The sequence below is a fragment of the Mya arenaria genome, chromosome 2 (assembly GCF_026914265.1).
Source record: "Mya arenaria isolate MELC-2E11 chromosome 2, ASM2691426v1".
In the NCBI taxonomy this organism is placed as follows: domain Eukaryota; kingdom Metazoa; phylum Mollusca; class Bivalvia; order Myida; family Myidae; genus Mya; species Mya arenaria.
The window spans coordinates 56,342,595-56,364,776 of record NC_069123.1 but is presented as its reverse complement, the minus strand read 5'-3'; the positions used below and the strand labels follow the sequence as shown (position 1 = coordinate 56,364,776).

At 36.5% G+C, this 22,182-nt stretch overlaps 2 protein-coding genes, 1 long non-coding RNA gene and 2 pseudogenes across 3 annotated transcripts in view; 3 read left to right on the top strand and 2 right to left on the bottom strand.

Moving 5' to 3' along the window:
* The window catches only part of LOC128218794 (endoprotease aex-5-like), a 74,431-nt gene extending 64,013 nt beyond the window's left edge, over positions 1 to 10,418 (bottom strand). Inside the window, exon 1 of the mRNA XM_052926498.1 lies at positions 8,833 to 10,418. The gene's annotated coding sequence lies outside the window, so the exon portion shown is untranslated. The remainder of the gene's footprint in view (positions 1 to 8,832) is intronic.
* On the top strand, positions 1,118 to 9,059 carry LOC128218785 (uncharacterized). The gene is made up of 3 exons (XM_052926484.1): positions 1,118 to 1,184; positions 3,891 to 7,598; positions 7,934 to 9,059. The coding sequence occupies exons 1-3, from the start codon at positions 1,124 to 1,126 to the stop codon at positions 8,113 to 8,115; spliced, it is 3,951 nt and encodes a 1,316-aa protein (XP_052782444.1). The 5' UTR covers positions 1,118 to 1,123; the 3' UTR covers positions 8,116 to 9,059.
* Positions 10,419 to 10,483: 65 nt separating the features above from the next.
* On the top strand, positions 10,484 to 13,309 carry LOC128216036 (rho GTPase-activating protein 19-like; annotated as a pseudogene).
* A 775-nt stretch (positions 13,310 to 14,084) lies between these two features.
* LOC128205683 (uncharacterized) lies at positions 14,085 to 15,454 on the bottom strand. Its single transcript, XR_008256304.1, has 3 exons — positions 15,360 to 15,454; positions 14,595 to 14,737; positions 14,085 to 14,214 (listed from the first exon to the last, which is right to left on the bottom strand). It is a non-coding gene; the product is annotated as an uncharacterized LOC128205683 (long non-coding RNA).
* Positions 15,455 to 17,024: 1,570 nt separating this feature from the next.
* LOC128216025 (rho GTPase-activating protein 19-like) lies at positions 17,025 to 20,011 on the top strand (annotated as a pseudogene).
* Positions 20,012 to 22,182: the final 2,171 nt, after the last annotated feature.

Genomic DNA, 22,182 nt, shown 5'->3' with positions numbered 1-22,182 from the left:
TCCCTTCAATCATATAGGGGTTGTTTCGGCGTGGAGACAAGATAAATTATTCTATGAATAATTTACGCAGCTTGATTTATAAGTTCACGTGAACGTGCAATTGAAACATTTTAATATGTCGCTTAAACGGCATAAACATCATGCAATTATATCGAAACAACAGTAAAGCGTGTGAATAGATCTGTCAAAATGAATAATAACTTTGGTGATGATGTGTCTATTGTCAAGGTATCCCACCCCACAGTTCAATGCGCGTAAGCATTACTAATCCATCTTACTTTTTGTAATTTTATGCATGAATTTATAAAGAAACAGCTTTTGTAAATACTTGTTCCGATATTGTACCTATTTAAATTTTTATTTCCAGGTCACCTGCTCTTTGTTATGATTTGATATGTTATGTTTGTTTGATATTCATGCCGGAAAATAGCTCTTTGAGCTTATGTTTCTTGTAAGCATAAACATTATACCCGACTTTAATAAAAGATTATTGTATTTTGTATCTTGTATCTTGTTAGCTTAATTTGTATCTTTGTTCTTTTGTTTAGAGTAGTTCATGTTTATGTTTTTGACAGCATAAAACATTGAGACCGCCAGATATACAGTCATATAGTAGTCAAATTATCAGCTAGCTAAGTCGTTTTAAACGATATCAGAATTGAAGGTACGAATGTGTTTTAAGATACAACAATATTCTCAATATATAAGTTATGGATGAACTATCTTAAATAATAAACTTAATTTTATGAATTTGTTGTACTATCTTTACGTCAATAAATGCGTTTACCGAAATTCATGTTTACCTTTTACATACAAGCCGCTAGTGTATGTTCGTGCCACGTATCGCCTATAGTTGTTTCGAAATAGCCATAAAAAGAGTCTGACTTCGATGTGACATCCTGTTTAAGACCTTTACTGACCAAGAATTTTAATTGAGTTAGAAAGATTGAAACGAAACGTCCCTGTTTTCCAAGTATGTTTGTGTTTATGTCCTCTAACATTTGTTTTTTTTGTTTGTTTTGGTTTTCGGAGAAATACAGAAAGTACGGTAAATCACCTAATGGCGTCCGGCTGATATTTGTATATAAAGGGACTAAATAGTTGCACTTCACAAACGGACAATATGAGTCGGTCAAACGGGACCTATGTTTTGGTATTATTCTGTATTTTCCTGGCTTTTGCAGGTAAATTAATTGTTCATGCTTCTGTATAAAATAAGAAATTGTAATGATTTATTACGTGAGTTTGCATTATGAAGGATGTATTTTTTTGCCGTAATATTAATATTTTTGGAATGGTTTCCTTCTGCTATTAAATGAAGAAAAATAATAATTCAATCGTCAAATTACATACTTATTCAAAGCTGTGCTCTGAAAGAATTGCAGCATCTGTTTCGCATCCTTTCGTATAATGTTGGGGTTTTATATATAATAAATGGTGGGTTCCACATAGACGCTCAGAATCTGACTCTTGAGTCTTCTTTTTTTCTTTTTGCTTTTTGAGTCTTAGCTCCATGTAATGTATAAGTCATACTAACAGCATTGTATATCATAAATGGCGTTACCATCAAGAAATAATATCATTTATATAGATATGCTTTCCGGTGGTTTATAGAGAATTATCAATTAAATAAAAATGATATCTCAATGTTTCAAACAGTAAAATAACATTTTGATATGTTTTCACTGTTTTGAAATTTTAGCCCGCTCCTAATCAGACGCCAGCGCGCATAGGGCTGGGACACAAATTCAACGACGTCATTTCCGAAATGACGTTACGTTCGCCAACTTGTTTGCACAAAAATATCAAATTTGTTGACATTCAATGAAGAGTTTATAAATTATATAATTTCGGTTTTAATTAGATAACACGAGTCGAGTTTTGACCTAATGAAATACATTTTATGAAATATCCATCATTTTAAAACGTGAATTCTATCGGACTCTAACTTCACAAAACAACATTGGGTATTTGACTCGCCTGGTAACAGTATTCGAATTATGTATAGAGCGCAAAAGGACGTATTTTAAATGTTCTATGCATCGAAATGATTCAACAACAATGTGCACTATCTTTAAATAATACAATAGCTGTGCACTTGCCTACAATGTATGAAGATTCACTCTACTTAATTTCTTTATATAAATCAACGACTATTTAAAGGCACAGTAGCTGCAAAATTGATAGTATTATCAAATGCTCAATATATCAGATATTGAATATATTTGAATATATCTGAATCCATCTGGTATTTTCAAATATTCAATATATCTTATTTAAAAACACGCACACATGCATATCTGTGTGATAGGTAAAAACATGAACTAAATTTCATTAAAATAGTAAAAATAAATACAAGTTTATATTAAAACAAGTTTCGCCGGCAACAAGGATCAAACCAGGTTTCTGTCTCCATGCGGCTGTCCATATAGCACTACATTACAGTGATACTTCATTACGTTTGGTATTTTACAGAATTGGTCATCATTGCAGCAAAAGTTGTAACAATTCAACGTTTACGTTCTGACGGTTGTTGAACATAATTTTGAATAAAATTATCTCTTTTGTCAGCATAGTTCGCTATGAGTGATATGTTTAATAAGATGTGTTCGAGAAGCCAGTTGCAACTAGAAATTTATGTCCGAATCATTATTTTTTACAAATACAGTGGTAAGGTTTGTGCCTTTTTGACTTAAGAAATAAGGTTATGATCTTCGCTTGGCTGTAAAGTAGTAAAATGTTTAGCGTTAGCAACTGAGTAATTTCTCATGTCTTATTACTCTATATACTCTGTCCAATATTTCAAAGCTATAAAATACCCTTCGTGATGTGCTGACAAGACCTAAAAAAGTCATTCTTTCAACTCTCGAACTAAGATTAGTTGTGGGTCGTGCAGTATATATGTATATATCTCACTCAAAAACAGCTATTTGCGTAATGTGATAGACTTAAAGAAGTCTTTGTTTCAACTCTTGAACTGTGATTTAATCCTGAACATACTGGAAGTTTCAAGACTATACCAATCAGTTATAAAGAAAATAAATCTGCTAAAAAGGTGTCATAATAGTTTTGACAGGAATTGGAATATAAAAGCACGTGGTAGATAAAACTAATTGCTATTGGTTGTAAATAGCATGGCGGCTATTTCGAAACAGTTCCGGCCTAACACTTAATATATCATTTTCATTAAAATTGCATTTCTGATCATATCCGTTTATCTGTCGTTTAATAATTTAATAAAACGATTTTGTTCTCTGGTGTTTCTAACAAAAAGAAAAAAAAGAATCGTCACACTTAAAGCAATGCAATCATTTTCGACAAGCCGTATTTAATGGGAAAGTAGTTGGAGAGGAAACATTTAATATTTTATTTAAGACCCAGGACTTCTAATTTTCCTATCGCGTGTTCAAAATACAGTTTTTGTGTTCACTTTTTCTTGTCATTTTTGAGGTAACATTCACATTTTAACAGATATAAAATATATACTATTTATTTCCAACATTAAAACAAACGGGCATATGTTGTGTAGAGGAAATATTAAATAAGTAGTAACAACTTGCGAATTCGTGCAAAATTAGAGCGCAGACGTTCGTGATTAGGTTCCTAAAGAACAACCAGTTACCTGATAATAGTTACACTTCACACAATATACGTATTGGGGAACAGTTTGGAAATGAATGATTTATAAAGTAGACTAAAATGGTAACTTTAATTGTTTAATATAAAGCATATTTTAATTAAAATATGCCGAGTTGCAACTTTTTTTCCACAGTCCGTATATTGTTTGAGCAGTAACTGGCATCAAAATCTATTTCAGATAATCTCGATTGTTATTCGCCAACTGGATTTTTGTTTTAACCAACACGTTAACAATATCGTTTATTTTTCAGGAACGCATAGCCACACGTTTCTTCAGCATCTTCAACGAAATGTGGATGAATACAGAATATCCCATTTCTCGTGGAACCTTCGGAACATCTACCATGATAAATACATATCGCTTAGAACGATAGAAAACAACAAAGACCGGGAGTTCCGAAATTCCTTGTTTAGTCACCGCCCGGATGTCAAGCAACTGCCAGCAATTGAGCAAGTCGCAATAAAACTAAAACAGAGAGCGGGGGATCAACCACAAATGATGATGTATGGTGGTGGTACTAATGTCCCGGTGAAACTTCAGAAGAGGGAGGCGGACCACCTACAAATGATGATGTATGGCGGTGGTACTAATGTCCCTGTGAAACTTCAGAGGAGGGAGGCGGAACACCCACAAATGATGATGTATGGCGGTGGTACTAATGTCCCGGTGAAAATTCAGAGGAGGGAGGCCGAACACCCACAAATGATGATGTATGGCGGTGGTACTAATGTCCCGGTGAAAATTCAGAGGAGGGAGGCCGAACACCCACAAATGATGATGTATGGCGGTGGTACTAATGTTCCGGCAAAACCTCACAAGAGGGAGGCGGACCACCCACAAATGATGATGTACAAGCACAAAACTGGGAATAAGCCGGTGAAACTTCAGAAAAGGGAGGCCGAACACCCACAAATGATGATGTACAAGCATAAAACTGGGAATAAGCCGGTGAAACTTCAGAAGAGGGAGGCCGAACACCCACAAATGATGATGTACAAGCATAAAACTGGGAATAACCCGGTGAAACTTCAGAAGAGGGAGGCCGAACACCCACAAATGATGATGTACAAGCATAAAACTGGGAATAACCCGGTGAAACTTCAGAAGAGGGAGGCCGAACACCCACAAATGATGATGTACAAGCATAAAACTGGGAATAACCCGGTGAAACTTCAGAAGAGGGAGGCCGAACACCCACAAATGATGATGTACAAGCATAAAACTGGGAATAACCCGGTGAAACTTCAGAAGAGGGAGGCGGAACACCCACAAATGATGATGTACAAGCATAAAACTGGGAATAACCCGGTGAAACTTCAGAAGAGGGAGGCGGAACATCCACAAATGATGATGTACAAGCACAAAACTGGGAATAACCCGGTGAAACTTCAGAAGAGGGAGGCGGAACACCCACAAATGATGATGTACAAGCACAAAACTGGGAATAACCCGGTGAAACATCAGAAGAGGGAGGCGGAACACCCACAAATGATGATGTACAAGCACAAAACTGGGAATAACCCGGTGAAACTTCAGAAGAGGGAGGCGGAACACCCACAAATGATGATGTACAAGCATAAAACTGGGAATAACCCGGTGAAACTTCAGAAGAGGGAGGCGGAACACCCACAAATGATGATGCACAAGCATAAAACTGGGAATAACCCGGTGAAACTTCAGAAGAGGGAGGCGGAACACCCACAAATGATGATGCACAAGCATAAAACTGGGAATAACCCGGTGAAACTTCAGAAGAGGGAGGCGGAACACCCACAAATGATGATGTACAAGCATAAAACTGGGAATAACCCGGTGAAACTTCAGAAGAGGGAGGCGGAACACCCACAAATGATGATGTACAAGCATAAAACTGGGAATAACCCGGTGAAACTTCAGAAGAGGGAGGCGGAACACCCACAAATGATGATGTACAAGCATAAAACTGGGAATAATCCGGTGAAACTTCAGAAGAGGGAGGCGGAACACCCACAAATGATGATGTACAAGCATAAAACTGGGAATAACCCGGTGAAACTTCAGAAGAGGGAGGCCGAACACCCACAAATGATGATGTACAAGCATAAAACTGGGAATAACCCGGTGAAACTTCAGAAGAGGGAAGCCGAACACCCACAAATGATGATGTACAAGCATAAAACTGGGAATAAGCCGGTGAAACTTCAGAAGAGGGAGGCGGAACACCCACAAATGATGATGTACAAGCATAAAACTGGGAATAACCCGGTGAAACTTCAGAACAGGGAGGTGGAACACCCACAAATGATGATGTACAAGCACAAAACTGGGAATAACCCGGTGAAACTTCAAAAGAGGGAGGCGGAACACCCACAAATGATGATGTACAAGCATAAAACTGGGAATAACCCGGTGAAACTTCGGAAGAGGGAGGTGGAACACCCACAAATGATGATGTACAAGCATAAAACTGGAAATAACCCGGTGAAACTTCGGAGGAGGGAGGTGGACCACCCACAAATGATGTTGTACGGAGGTAAAACTGGGAATAACCCGGTGAAATTTCGGAAGAGGGAGGCGGAACACCCACAAATGATGATGTACGGAGGTAAAACTGGGAATAACCCAGTGAAACTTCAGAGAAGGGAGGCCGAACACCCACAAATGATGATGTACAAGCATAAAACTGGGAATAACCCGGTGAAACTTCAGAAGAGGGAGGCCGAACACCCACAAATGATGATGTACGGAGGAAAAACTGGCAATAACCCGGTGAAACTTCAGAAGAGGGAGGCGGAACACCCACAAATGATCATGTACAAACATAAAACTGGGAATAACCCGTTGAAACTTCAGAGGAGAGAGGCCGAACACCCTCAAAAGAGTGTATATAACGAATCACAAATGATGATATATGGGGTTAAAAAACTCCCTTCGCAATTAAGGAATAGATCGTTCGAATATCCACAGTTGATGGTTTATACCACCCCTCAGTCGATGCGTTACAACGGCGAGAAAAGTCATTTAACGAAACAGTCTTTAGTAGAGCAACCGGAAGAAGAACTGTCTTTTAACGAATTAAAAACAAGTAGTATTGAATCAAACAATCTGGAATATTTTGATCCGTACAGACATCTGTGGTTTTCAATTGCAGACTCTTTGTCTCTTAGGTTCCCAGAGCAGGAGGATGTGTATTTCAAGAACTGGAGCCAGCGTATTGCCCTCCTTCGTAATAGTCAACTAAACAAAAATGAATTCACAGAACTTTTCCCTCGATTACCATTGCACGTTATGCTTGAAGAGTTGTCTCGGACAAACATATTTCAAAACTTATTCTGGCCATTTAGTTTTGACCAAGCATTCATGAATCAAAAGTTAGCCTTATTAGGAATGTCTGGAATTTCCACAAATAAGCATAAACAGAAAGAGAGATTTTACACTGAACTTGAGAAGCATCAAACAATCAAAGTACCGGTAGTAGACGAGAGTGTGATTTTAAGTTTTGACCATCCTGATTTGATCGAAGGCCTGAACCGTTCAGGGCTACTGGAAATGAGTAGGGAATATGTAGATGCTGGAAATCATTTGTATACATTAGAAGAACAAGAGTTCATTACTGCCAAAGTCCAGGCCGCCATGGAAATGATCAATTCTACAAATCCAGAGCTCTACCGCGCTATCCACCAAGTTATCGGTTGCATAGCTTTTTACAAGGCAGAACAGAGCGGATTCGCTGGAGGCACAATCAGTTCAGCCCTTGGGGTAATCTGGCAGGACCCTAGAGCCTACAGAGAGCAGTCTGTGGCCCACTATGCTGAACAGATAGTACATGAGTTCATCCATTCGTCCCTTTTCCTTGCAGACATGGTACACAGGACCTACATCGACCGAAGTTTGCTCTCTCAGGCTAAGGTCTATTCGCCTGTACGCGAGGAATTAAGGGACTTTGATAAAACGTTCCATGCTTCGTATGTCACAACAGGTACGGTTTAATTAACAACATGAATACAAAGAAAACGTTTATGCTTGGGGGACTTTCACCCTTAAGCGTTACAAACAGATGAATAATAATTGACTGGTACGGATGTTAATATTAACCATGGGCGTAAGAAAAGTGCTTATAGGCAGCTTCACAAAGGCTCATTTTCAGCCTTGCAAATTAACATTATCATTCATATTTGCATGATTTAAGGTTTATGCTCTATTTTTAGAAACGATATGATTATAGCGTCACAGAGAAGTGGATCGTAACAATCAACTTGGTAGTAATCACATACAATTTTATTTGGGTTTCAATTATTCTTTATTCATTTTCAGGTATTACTATATTCCAATCGCGAGCAGGAAATTTAGAAAAGGCGAAGACATACGCGGGAACTTTGCGTGCGGCTGTAGACGGTTTGATTGCAATTCAGAACGAGGATGGCGTTTTGACCGGTTCCGGAGAGGCAATGTTACAATCCATGGACGATATGCTGACTTTGATCAGAATAGAATAGATGCAGATGCGTAATGAAAGTTTTATATGAATAAGTTGGACATTGTTTGATTGAATGTAATGTTCATAAAGAAAAAAATATAAGGGTTGGACTTCTGCGCTTGGAAAAAATAAGCTTTTGATTTAATATTGTATTTGGATACTGTCTTTCATCAATTGACATTTAAATTATCTCAAATGTTTTGTTTTTTTTTCGTAATAGCAGAAAGCGCAAAAATACTAAATGATTGGTGAAAGCTGAAAGATTTACTGTTGTCTACTATAGTCGCATAAGGTAGAAATAACGTGTTTTATGCCCATTTCTTCAAAGTGAAAGGGGCAAAAGGACAATAAAAACCTCCAGCTGGCGCTGATTATAAAACATTTCTTTAAAATTTTAAACCATTTTTTGCTTACATTTTGTGGTTCAAAGTGATCAAAGTGTTCCTTTTGATCAAAGGATTTTTCACTGTTGTTATTTTGCTGATAAAACCCCATATTTCTTCGAAAAGCATGAAAGAAAATTTCATGCTGTATAGTCAAGTGATATCAAGTTTACGTCATAACAAAATCAAATATGCATATCTTTAACAAAAAACCATCAATTTTTGACAGAATTATGGCTCTTTCAATTTCACATTTTTATCCTTTTTTTCTGACAAAATAGGTCAAAAGCTCTGAATTTAAATGAAATAAATATTGTAAAACAACACATATTTAGTAACAAAAGTGAACAAACCTTGATATGTTTTTATTCCACATGTTTTAACTATGTCCAGAAATTATTGATTGATATCATCAGCTTCATATGTTAAATTTTCAATTTCATTGTTTTCTATGAAACTTACACGTTTCCTTTTGAAGCGTTAATTAATCATTCTTGTGAATCTTTTCCCAGGTTAAAGTATGTTACACTGTTTTCATATTTGTCTTTTTGAATCTTTCTTTATAAACCTCATTGCATTGCTTCAGTGTTATTTACTCCTTCATTTCTCTATCAAACCTTTTGTCATCATTACAAATGTATATATCCCCGCCATGTATAGTGAACATCTCCTGTTGATCTTCAGAAATGTAAACTATATATCTCTCTTTGTTCTGAGTTTTTGTGGCATTTTCTGAGTATTCTTATTCGTCCCAAAGTAAGTATTCTAACAGAAGGCAGTACCTAGTTCCATGATTTGCAAATGTTCATGTATAACTATATTCCCTCCTTTTTGATTCAAATGTGAATTTGTTTTTCAGTTATCAATACACAAACCAGATTCTAGCCAGTGGGTGCATTTAATTATCAATTAAAGGTGTCAACACCATCTGAAATATGTTATAGCTGAATAAACTGTATCCGGGCTGAGCTTCTTTACAATAAGGTTAATTTGTACTAGGGTTGTGGATGCATTTAATAAAGCATTATTATGTACGTTTTTTATTCCAAACTGAGAATACATCTTGTTATTTTGGACTGGAATGACAATGTAGATTCTAAACATTTGAGAAGGAAGTCCCATACAGAAAAAGATCTTGTGGAATTTAGAAAAAAATAAGAAAAAGGAAAACAATCATTTCAAAGTAAACATATGGAAAAGATTATTTGGTCAACTTTATTTCAGATAGTAGATAGTGGTGTGGGGAGCAGGCCTGATTTTTACATTTCTCCACTGTGTTCTTAAGATAGAACACTGAGTTTAACAAACAGTTACATAGCTGAGGGAATTTAAAATAAGCCACTCCCCATTTACTCGCTGCCGAGGCATCGGATGTTGTCGGTTTAGACTAGGTAACCTTCATAAGAACCATTGTTTTCGACATTCATTCATTCTTTTTTTGGAATATCAAAACAATATTATTAATTGCGGTATATCTTATTTGGGAGTAAGAGTGCATCTTTAACCACTGAAATATGTTATAGCTGACTAAACTGTATCCGTGCTGAGCTTGTTTACAATAAGGTTAATTTGTACTAGGGTTGTGGATGCATTTAATAAAGCATTATTATGTACGTTTTTTATTCCAAACTGAGAATACATCTTGTTCTTTTGGACTGGAATGACAATGTAGATTCTAAACATTTGAGAAGGAAGTCCCATACAGAAAAAGATCTTGACAGCATAATTGGTAATAACCAGTTTAAGCATTCAGGGATAACCGAAGGGAACTTTTCACGCCTGTGAAGTAAATGTCTAAAATGAGAACTCTGAAATCATGTGCACACATCAACAAAAGCTTTTGACTTTGGAAATTACAGTGATTTTGGGCAAATTCAATTGTGTAATGTATACAGATTTATTTTTTGCTCGATCGTGTGTTACCAATCCAGTTTTCACAACTTCTCTCTCCTTCAAGAGCGCAGCGCTAGCTCGACCGCGTTATGGAAGGAATTGGTGTTCGCCATGAGTAGGTTTGTGGACTACCTCTCCCAATCAGAAAACCTCAAGACCGAGGGCATCTTCCGCAAGACAGGCAACGTGGCCCGCCAAAAACTTCTCAAGGGTTTGGTTCTTGGAAATACTGGTGACCTCAACCTGAACAATAACACGTTCTCCCCCATGACGTGGCCACCGTCCTCAAGCAGATCCTCTCTGAGATGCCCGACCCTCTGCTCACTCACAAACATTACGAGGCTCACCTCAAAATAGCTGGTAAGTAAAAGTCAAGAAAGTGATTGTTCATGTCATAAATAGCTGAATGGTGTTGAGAATGATCTATCATAGAAGTAAATTAACTTAGAAAATAAATACATCAACATGCTTATATTCAATTGATTCCAATATTTAAAAACCGTTGAATTCATCTCCATTTCAGCCATGACGAAGTTGTGGGTTCCAGAGCAGGAAAAAAGCGCGCACTGGAAAAGCAAATCAAGTCCCTTCAGATGCTGATGTTGCTGCTGCCCCAGGAAAACGCCGCATCCCTCGAGACCCTCCTAAAGCTGCTGCACCGCACCGCAAGCTGCCCAGAGAACAAGATGACCGCCACATCCCTCGTTGTCGTATTCGCACCTAGCATCGTCTGTCCCCGAAAGCTTTCCGCCGAGGGCCTTCAGAGCGCCTCTGGAACCCTGAGCAACGCCGTCACGCTGATGATCGAGAATACGGATTCAATCTTCAAAGACCCCCGCGAGATTGCAGCCACGTAGCTAACTTCTGGCAGGAGAGGGAGAACCCTAGCATGGAGCTGCTCGCCGCTCAGGACTGCAACGAGGAGGACCGCGCAAATATACAGAACGCGAAGGTGGGAACAATGGCGATGTACCATGTTGATTATTATATAATGGTAGTTTATTTAAAATTGGGTTGAACAGTGCAAATTAAGCCGCCATCATTAATTGGATAATTTTTATCAAACAGCATATTTGTTTTATATTGGGAAAATGCTAGAAACTGTATGAATCAGATTATATTCACCCAACAACTACGTTGAATATCAAATGTTAAAAACATATGTAAAAACGTTGAATTATACTCTCAAAATATATTACTCCAAAATTTATTTGTTAAAAGTCTTGAAGGAAAAGGCAGATGTGATAACTGATGTGAACCACCAATGTTGTATTTTCCAGAACCGCAGCTCGAGCGCCGTGAACACCGTCTACATGTTCGCGGAGAGAAAGTTGCCCGAGCAGTACAAATGCGCACAGGACACAAAGACTGTCCTGTCTCAGCTGATTGCCCATGTCCATTCTGCAAAGAAACTCCTTAAACCTTCAAACCGTGACGGCAATGTGCAAAAGAGCACCAAGAAGGGAAACCATTCGCGCAGTAGGTCCTTCGGCGAATCAATAAAGGTACGCACCAGATAATGCTTAAATTGTTACCTAAACATGAACATGAAAGATATAATCATTCAAACGGATATAAACGTGTATTCAGTTTGTGAAAGTAATATGTAGAGAAAACATAACTCAGTAATATATTCATAGAACGCATACGTTCTTTCTGTTTTAATGAAAAAAAGATTGGGATAAAGTTACGAAAAAACAATTATTATAAAGTAAGATTTTAGTAATCTTTGCATGTGTTAAGCATAAGCGATTTGTTTATTTGCAAAAATATGATTGCGTTATTTAACATTTCCTTATTTCATCCTATAGAAGCACCTCCCCCTGCTGTCGAATGGCAAGTTACATAACCTGCGCGACGACGATGAATTGAAGTTGAGCGTGACTTCCCCTGTTATCACCGAAAACAGCGTCGCCAACATCACATACTTAAATACCCCATACAATAAATACACACCCGTCCTGGTAGGTACACTTGATAAAGATATCGATAGCATTAAAATAGACATTTAAACAGTATAACAAATTTAGCACAAAGAAATCAGAAATATTAATTACATTTAAAAAAACAAATTTATTATACGATAACAAGATTTATTTCGAGGAGAAGAAAATACGATGATTGTGATAATAAACCAATTTAAATGAGTGGGACTGTTTTGAATCAACTATTGTTTCTCCTTGCAGCGTCACAGTCAAGCTGTCCACATCGTCGACCTTGGTGCATCTACATGAAACACAGAGTTCCGCTCCTTCACGCAGCCCGGCTTTGCGCTCATGGAACCATCACAAGACCTATGTCGCTCGTGTCATCCATCCCGCAGGCGGTGAACACCGTCACGGATCTCAAGAAGAGCATCAATGATCCCGGGTTTCAGGTGTTTCATAGTGCTTGTTGCTACATGCATTTTATTGAGAGTGCACTGAAACCACGCCTCGAGTACTTGTGTTTGAGTGTTGAACGATAATGATATATTGAGAAGTAATTACTTTCACTGCACTGCCTTATTGCTAAATGTGCTCAAATTGACCTGTCTGGCAGTCAGGATTCGAAGAAAAATTAGACACAAGCTTAGTGTTATTAAGAGTATTTCAGTATGCTGTTTAATCATACTGTTAAATTGTGCTACTTAGAAAACGTCGCAAAATCAAGCATTATAAGTGTAAAGACGATGGGAAGTCTAGTCGGTAGCGCCATGGTTTCTTTATTATGAGACCATATATTGTATGTAATATATATCTCTCTCTCTCTCTCTCTCTCTCTCTCTCTCTCTCTGTCTGTCTCTCTCACTCTCTCTCTCTCTCTCTCTATCTCATTTTGTTAAAGTTATGTTGAAATAGTGCTATAAATAATATATTGCTATAGATACTTATTTAAGATTCACCATTATGGTACACAAGCTATGTATGTGTATATATTTACTATATTATGAGTGATATTTACCACACCAAAATAAACATAGAAATATACATTCTTTTTCTTTTGTTGATCAGTTTGAATGTGGAATGAAATAGTCGACCAGAAATGATGGACGTAGTACCTTAAAGTATTAGCCGCGTAATGCACACTTTCTTAAAAGCTTTACCCGACAACATCGTTATAATCAGGGTTCACTATGGGACTTTTATCCAAATTTTGAAGATGTTTTACCTTGAATTAAAAAAGTTATTTATGTTTCATTACACCCACCCCCAAACTCCAAGGGCTACACAGATAGTTAACTATAAGGCAAGCTGCTGAAATCATTTTAGATATTATCTATGATGTCTATTGAACAATTTAAAAGACAATTGATGATAGTTTACCGTCCAGTTTTAAAGAAAATATACATAACGTCATGTTACCATACATTTTTATAGCTAATAAAATGCTGAAAAATCAATCTTTTTCTTGTAAAAAAAATATAAAGCTTAATTGGACTTATTCATAAAATGTACTCTTTCAAATAAATGAGTTTTACTTATGATACTAACTCAGAATACAGAGTTTAAAACAAATGAGTGTACTTTTAAACTAAAATATGTGAAGAAACAAGAACACTAAGTGGGCTCGCCCCTCCAAAAATATCAGAGTGAAAGTTCTCAACTAATGGTGTTGTTTTTTAATATTATAACATGTAAACAATCTCTTGGGTAATTTGATGTATATCTGTTTTATTTTGTCATTGGTATTCTAACAATTAGTTTTTTCACAATAATTCTTCACTCTTCAACATTTGAAGTTTGGTCTGTTCCCATGCTTTGTACTTGTAGTGTGTGCACAGATGATAACTCAATGCTGAGTCAATGCTGATTTGGTTTTCATGCACCTTCAGGTACTTTACCCATCAAGAATGTTTAGTGCTGTAAAGGAAAAAAGTTGTACTTCAAAGCCTTTCTAACTAATTAGTATAGATAATTATACTGCCATACATATACAAAATAAGATATAAACAATTTAATATTTCTCGACATTATTTTGAAAAACAACAACAACAAGCTGATACATACATGTATATATATATATAAAGAAAATTATTAAATTTATCAATAAAATTCATCATCATCATCATCATCATCATCATCATCATCATCATCATCATCACGACCACCACCAACACCACCAACACTACCACCAACACCACCACCACCACTTGACCTCCACCACCACCACTTGATAATTGAATACAGTAGGTTTATAAAAACAAAAACCAAGTCAAATATGGTTTATATGAAATACTCACATCATCTCAATCAGATGCGACTGCCTTGTGGATGGACATGGCTGTCAAATCCGCTCTCAAGGATCCAACATAGTATTTAATGCAGGCTGGAATTCTTCATAACCCAGTGTTGTTGACTAAGTAATATTCAGTCATTTTCCTGCCTGGAAGAAATTAGACTTCTGATTATCAACCAGCAGAAACTACAACCGTAAAATACAAGTGCACAAGTATTATACATTCTGCACTAAAATCTGTTTTAGCCAAGAGTAAGGGTTGGTAGGCACAAATGTGTAGTTGTTGTGCATATGGTTGATAATGATTCACAACAGTATGGGGTTTTAACGAGACCTACACCAAGCCAATGAATGTCAATAGTGTCCTAGCAGATGCGGCTTCAAGCCCTAAACCACATACAACTTTTTTTCACAGGTTAATTTTGAAAATATGCATTTTGTAAACAAATAACGGGTATGTACATGTATTGTGGTATGTTAGAAATAGGTCACGTACCAAAACACATCATTTTTAAACAAAAGTTTAAGTCTAATATTTTTCTTAAGATAAAACAATCAATTTAAAGATTACATACTCATATTATATCTTAAACATAAGTTATTTACATAAAGTACATATAAAAATATGTAACATGTACATAAGTACATGTAAAATATGAACATGCTGTCTAAACATTTAGCTAATAAAAATGATTTAAAAATTCCAAAGATAAATTAAAAAACAAACGTTTTTGAACACAAACGTACAAAACTGCTCAAGGATACTTACATTCAGAGCCCTTTGATACGAATATCCCAGTTCCATGCCGATTGTTGACAGTTCGTTTTTTCGAGAGAAAATCTTCTCTTACGCGTATATTTCACTTATAATCCATGTTTAACTGTAATGACTCAATTCGTTAGATGTATCGTAATCAACTGTCAGTGTGAACTTTTAGTGTTTATTTATTTTAAACGTATATTCATGAGAAAATCATCACAATGTTTCCAAATCCTACGATGTAGAAATTCCATTATTGACCTATGAATAGCCGGGAAATACCTTCTGTTTCTAAAAATAGCAACATCCGGTACAGGCCGAATACGCCCGATGTTCGTCGCGATCTGTTACGGCGAGTGGCGATATATGTCGATGTTACCTGATGTTTCCCGAGTTGTATTACATGGCTAATACCTTAAACAACGTTTCATACTTTTATGAAACAGTCGAGTCAATGATCATATTTATACTATTTCCCCATATGTTTTGCTAACACTTTCGACCAGTGTTATTTGGTGAATGTGTTCGTGCACTTTTCAATTTAAAGAGAGTTCATGTATTTACTGTTTTTTTCTATTAACATTTGAAACATAACTACATTAATACGAATTTATTGATAACTGCATATAAACTGTTTGCACTTAAACACAAGAAAATAATAAGCAAATTAAAAAAAAATGAAAACTATTTCTCGACGCACCGGAGTAGGACCGACAGTCTACGTCATCGGCTATTACAAACTGTGGGGCGTCCCAAGAGTAGCCGCGTCTTTTTTTCAAGAAGTAGGTATCTAGAAAAATAAAACGGAATACCAATAAATCACCGAAAACAAACATAAAAGAAACAGAATATCTGTTGATTTTAGTGCAAGACTGTAGTTTATTTCTCACGTGCTCACGACTTCACGGTGTTTCATTGAATTATAATTCATCTACACCAAAGACTCAAAATTGAATTCATTCTTTAATTGTACTTAGATATTCCAAGCTTACATAATTGTTTTAACATGACGTTTTATTTGTTTGCCTTAAAGTCATACTTGAATTATTCAGACTAATAAACTTAATTACCAGCAGAATGTATTTTTATTATAACACAAGAAATAATCTTTAATTTCAGACATTTGTTTTAAGTGGTTGTAAATTAATTTTAATTACATAAAAGTCTAGTCTAGACAAGAGAAAACCTGTCCATTGTTTTAACTCGTCTTAATTGGCATCAGGGTCTCACACACACAGTTGGACGGACTGACGGTCACACTTATATACTGCACTTACCTGGCGTTAATTGCCACCTTTGTGTTCTTAAGTGATAGGCACTTAAGTCTATTGTTTTCATAAATTGACTTGACGAAAGTGTGTCCTTTTCCTGTTTGTTAATTGATATTTAATGACTTTCTTTCTATATAAACTCCTTGGTTTTCTTGTTCTTCACTTCAGTCTTAAAGAAACAATAATTTCAAGTACTTCAGCTAGTAGCCAAAGCCCTTCAATCTATATTGAGCACAATTTGTTTTGTTACATTGCTAAAGATACTTGTTATAGGGCTTGTTTAATTGTTGGAGTTGTAAAAAGTTTCTAAAGAGTGCTAGTGTTTGGATTTGAGAAAAAATAAATCATCTGAGTGACTGCCTAATTCTAATTTAATACTTAGTGACACTGAACCTAGTTCAGAATGGTATGTACACCTAATAAGTGTTCACCTGCTTCTGAAAAGTTTACAAAAATGAAGGAAAAGTATCTAATAAAAAAGTGCAACCTGAAAGCTATCTTGAAATGTAAGTACTTAATAAAAGATATTATTATTATTATTATTATTATTATTATTATTATTATTATTATTATTATTATTATTATTATTATTTGAAGTTTTGTTGTTTGATTAATAGTGAAAATGTATTTGATATGCAATATTGATATGTTAATGACAATATAATTGTTAAAAAATATTGTTTCAATTCAGCCAAAGACCTGTGTGAGATTGAGTCCCAAAGAAGCGGGCCGACCGAGGCAGAGCGCGGGGTAGTGCGTCTCCATGACGCCATGCCGGAGAAGATAGCGACGTTCTGCAAGGCACACTTTTCCAGTCTTCTCCATATGGACGGCCACAAACTCGACGAGATCGTCCAAATCCACGTCACCGACCATAACGCTAACAAGAAGAATGCCACCACAATACTCTCTAAGAAGAAAGGTAATTACTTGGGATAGTAAGTGTATATCAAAGATAAAGACAGCATAATTGGTAATAACCAGTTTAAGCATTCAGGGATAACCGAAGGGAAATTTTCACGCCTGTGAAGTAAATGTCTAAAATGAAAACTCTGAAATCATGTACACACATCAACAAAAGCTTTTGACTTTGGAAATTACATTGATTTTGGGCAAATTCAATTGTGTAATGTATACAGATTTATTTTTTGCTCGATCGTATGTTACCAATCCAGTATTCAAAACTTCTTCTCTCTCCTTCCAGAGCGCAGCGCTAGCTCGACCGCGTTATCGAAGGAATTGGTGTTCGCCATGAGTAAGTTTGTGGAATACCTCTCCCAATCAGAAAACCTCAAGACCGAGGGCATCTTCCGCAAGACTGGCAACGTGGCCCGCCAAAGACTTCTCAAGGGTTTGGTTCTTGGAAATACTGGTGACTTCAACCTGAACGATAACACGTTCTCCCCCCACGACGTGGCCACCGTCCTCAAGCAGATCCTCTCTGAGATGCCCGACCCTCTGCTCACTCACAAACATTACGAGGCTCACCTCAAAATAGCTGGTAAGTAAAAGTCAAGAAAGTGATTGTTCATGTCATAAATAGCTGAATGGTGTTGAGAATGATCTCTCATAGAAGTAAATTAACTTAGAAAATAAATACATCAACATGCTTATATTCAATTGATTCCAATATTTAAAAACCGTTGAATTCATCTCCATTTCAGACATGACCAAGTTGTGTGTTTCGGAGCAAGAGAAAAGGCTCGCACTGGAGAAGCAAATCAAGTCCCTTCAGATGCTGATGTTGCTGCTGCCCCAGGAAAACGCCGCATTCCTCGAGACCCTCCTAAAGCTGCTGCACCGCACCGCAAGCTGCCCAGAGAACAAGATGACCGCCACATCTCTCGGTGTCGTATTCGCACCTAGCATCGTCTGTCCCCGAAAGCTTTCCGCTGAGGGCCTTCAGAGCGCCTCTGGAACCCTGAGCAACGCCGTCATCTGATGATCGAGAATACGGATTCAATCTTCAAAGTCCCCCGCGAGATTGCAGCCGACGTAGCTAACTTCTGGCAGGAGAGGGAGAACCCGAGCATGGAGCTTCTCACCGCTCAGGACTGCAACGAGGAGGACCGCGCAAATATACAGAAGGCGAAGGTGAGAACAATGGCGATGTACCATGTTGATTATTATAAAATGGTAGTTTATTTAAAATTGGGTTGAACAGTGCAAATTAAGCCGCCATTATTAATTGGATATTTTTTAATCAAACAGCATATTTTTTCATATTGCTAGAAACTGTATGAATCAGATTGTATTCACCCAACAACTACGTTGAATATCAAATGTTAAAACCATATGTAAAAACGTTGAATTATACTCTCAAGATATATTACTCTCAAATTTATTTGTTAAAAGTCTTGAAGGAAAAGGCAGAAGTGATAACTGATGTGAACCACCAATGTTGTATTTTCCAGAACCGCAGCTCGAGCGCCGTGAACACCGTCTACATGTTCGCGGAGAGAAAGTCGCCCGAGGAGTACAAATGCGCACAGGACACGAAGACTGTCCTGTCTCAGCTGATTGCCCATGTCGCTTCTGCAAAGAAACTCCTTAAACCTTTAAACCGTGTCGGCAATGTGCAAAAGAGCACCAAGAAGGGAAACCATTCGCGCAGTAGGTCCTTCGGCGAATCAATAAAGGTACGCACCAGATAATGCTTAAATTGTTACCTAAACATGAACATGAAAGATATAATCATTCAAACGGATATAAACGTGTATTCAGTTTGTGAAAGTAATATATAGAGAAAACATAACTCAGAAATATATTCATAGAACGCATACGTTCTTGCTGTTTTAATGAAAAAAAAAGATTGGGATAAAGTTACGAAAAACAATTATTATAAAGTAAGATTTTAGTAGATCTTTGCATGTGTTAAGCAAAAGCGATTTGTTTATTTGCAAAAATATTTTTGCGTTATTTAACATTTCCTTATTTCATCCTCTAGAAGCACCTCCCCCTGCTGTCGAATGGCAAGTTACATAACCTGAGCGACGACGATGAATTAAAATTAAGCGTGACTTCCCCTGTCATCACCGAAAACAGCGTCGCCAACATCACATACTTAAATACCCCATACAATAAATACACACCCGTCCTGGTAGGTACACTTGATAAAGATATCGATAACATTAAAATAGACATTTAAACAGTATAACAAATTTAGCACTTACTGTTTTTTAAAGAAATCAGAAATATTAATTACATTTAATACACAAATTTATTATACGATAACAAGATTTATTCCGAGGAGAAGGAAATACGATGATTTTGATAATAAACCAATTTAAATGAGTGGGACTGTTTTGAATCAACTATTGTTTCTCCTTGCAGCGTCACAGTCAAGCTGTCCACCTTGGTGCATCTACATGTGACGTGGAGAACCAGTGACGAGCATGTCGACACAGAGTTCCGCTCCATCCCGAAGTCCAGCTATGCGTCCGGATGGTCTTGGGACCAACCTGTGATGCTCGTGTCGTCCATTAAGCAGACAGTGAACACCGCCCTGGATCTAAGCAAGAGCATCAATGATCTGGGTTCCAGGTGTATCATGGTGCTTGTTGCTACATGCATTTTATTGTGTGTGCACTGTAACCACGACTAGAGTTCGTGTGTTTGAGTGTTGAACGATAATACTCTATTGAGAAGTGATTACTTTCACTGCACTGCCTTATTGCTAAATGTGCTCAAATTGACCTGTTTACTGGTAGTCAGGATTCCAGGAACAAATAGACAAGTTCAGTGCTGTTAAGTGTTTTTCAGTATGCTAGTTTATTCATACTGTTAAATTGTTCTAGTTAGAAAACGTCGTGAAATCAATCATTTAAGTGTAATGGCGATGGAAAGTCTAGTCGGTTGCGCCAAGGTTTCTTTATCATGAGCCCATATATAGCATGTAATCTCTCTTTCTCTCTCTCTCTCTCTCTCTCTCAGTTTGTTACAGTTATGTTAAAATAGTGCTATAAATACTGTATTAATATGTAAACTTATTTAAGATACATTGTTATGATATAAATGATATTTATTTGTACATGTTAACTATATTTTTACATGAGTGATATTGACCGCAATAAAATAAACATAGAAAAATACATTTTTTTCTGTTTTGTTTATTTGAAAATAGCCAATGAAAAATATTTTGGCCATACAAAGACGTCATGAAAAAACGTCGCATTGGTTTCAAGTATTCCTGAATATGTCTATTTTCTAAATTAATACAACTGTATATCACGAACTGAACAGCTGCTAGTTACCAAACATAAGCCAGTTGACCAAACGTATGATTATATTTTGTAAATTACTATAAGCACATGGTTTCATTATCTAATGGACTAGCAGAACACCCCTGGCCAAACATGATCACGACAAATTGAACTTAGGCGTCTGTCATAGACATCATCAAATCCACAATATGATAAACTATTTTGCTTCTTGATTTGACAGAATTTATTAAAATATAGTTTAAAACTGAAATTTTTGTAAGTTTCTGCTTTATTCTTATAGGATAGATATTGAAGATCTTATAAATATACCAATGCTTGTTTTGATTATCAGTTGGAATGTAGAATCGGAAATAATCAACAGAGAATGCTGGTTTTAGAAATAGGAAAATAAAGACATGAAAATAGACTCATGGTTTGCTGGATATAGAAAAAAAATAGAATTGATTTCCCTGAATCGATCTGATGCTTATTATCAATCATGCAAGAATGCGACTAATTTTAGAAATATATTTTGTAAATTAATAAAAGCACGTAAATGTTTGTTACATTATCCAATGCAATAACTGAAAACCCCTCTCTAAATGATCTCGACAACTTGCACTTCGGTTAATGTTGAAGATATAATCAATATATTCATGATATTAACGTGTTATTGGACATGATATTGAACATTAGAATTGTTTCTGACCACGGTTTTTTTCCTTTCCTGGTATTTTATAAAAACATAATCCAAAATTATGTGTGATGATATATTTGTTAACAGCTAAGCAGCCGCCAAGTTTGTTTAACATTGATATCAACCTCGCTTTAACGATGCGAACACTTTATTCCACATAGTGTCTTCAGACGTTTCTGTTGACATCATTGACTTTAATCAGAGGGTCTGAATGATTGAGACAAGAGCAGGTCAAAACAAAAGCAATGGAACAAGGAACAATAGTGTTTTTTTCTTCTACTGATAAATGTTAATAATTCTGCTGTGGTCGTTCAAGCCAAGGTTTTTATTAAACTGCTCCAACGCTTGATCTTCCTGTGCTCAAATATTGAAATGAACGCCAATCAAAATCAGCCGGTGTAAAAAAAAAAACCAACGGGCATGTGCGAGACAAGTCACTACGCAATCGGCGTTTTCGCTAAAATATGACCCTAAAATATAGTCTATTTCATACCAAATAAAAAAACGCATAAATGGTTGGAAATTAGTCCAAATGTGACATATATGATCTACTAAGTCTTAAAAAGCTGCTCTTTAGTAAGGAGAATAGCTAGAGAGAAATAAACAATTCGCTATATTCGGCCATATACGCTGATCGTTCTGTGGTTTTATGAAAGTTTAAA

Excerpts from the sequence above, each read along its gene's own strand:
- LOC128218785 (XM_052926484.1), top strand. The coding sequence starts at position 1,124 with ATGAGTCGGTCAAACGGGACCTATGTTTTGGTATTATTCTGTATTTTC. Across the intron at positions 1,185-3,890 it reads TATTTTCCTGGCTTTTGCAG|GAACGCATAGCCACACGTTT; the intron begins GTAAATTAATTG and ends TTTATTTTTCAG. Across the intron at positions 7,599-7,933 it reads TGCTTCGTATGTCACAACAG|GTATTACTATATTCCAATCG; the intron begins GTACGGTTTAAT and ends ATTCATTTTCAG.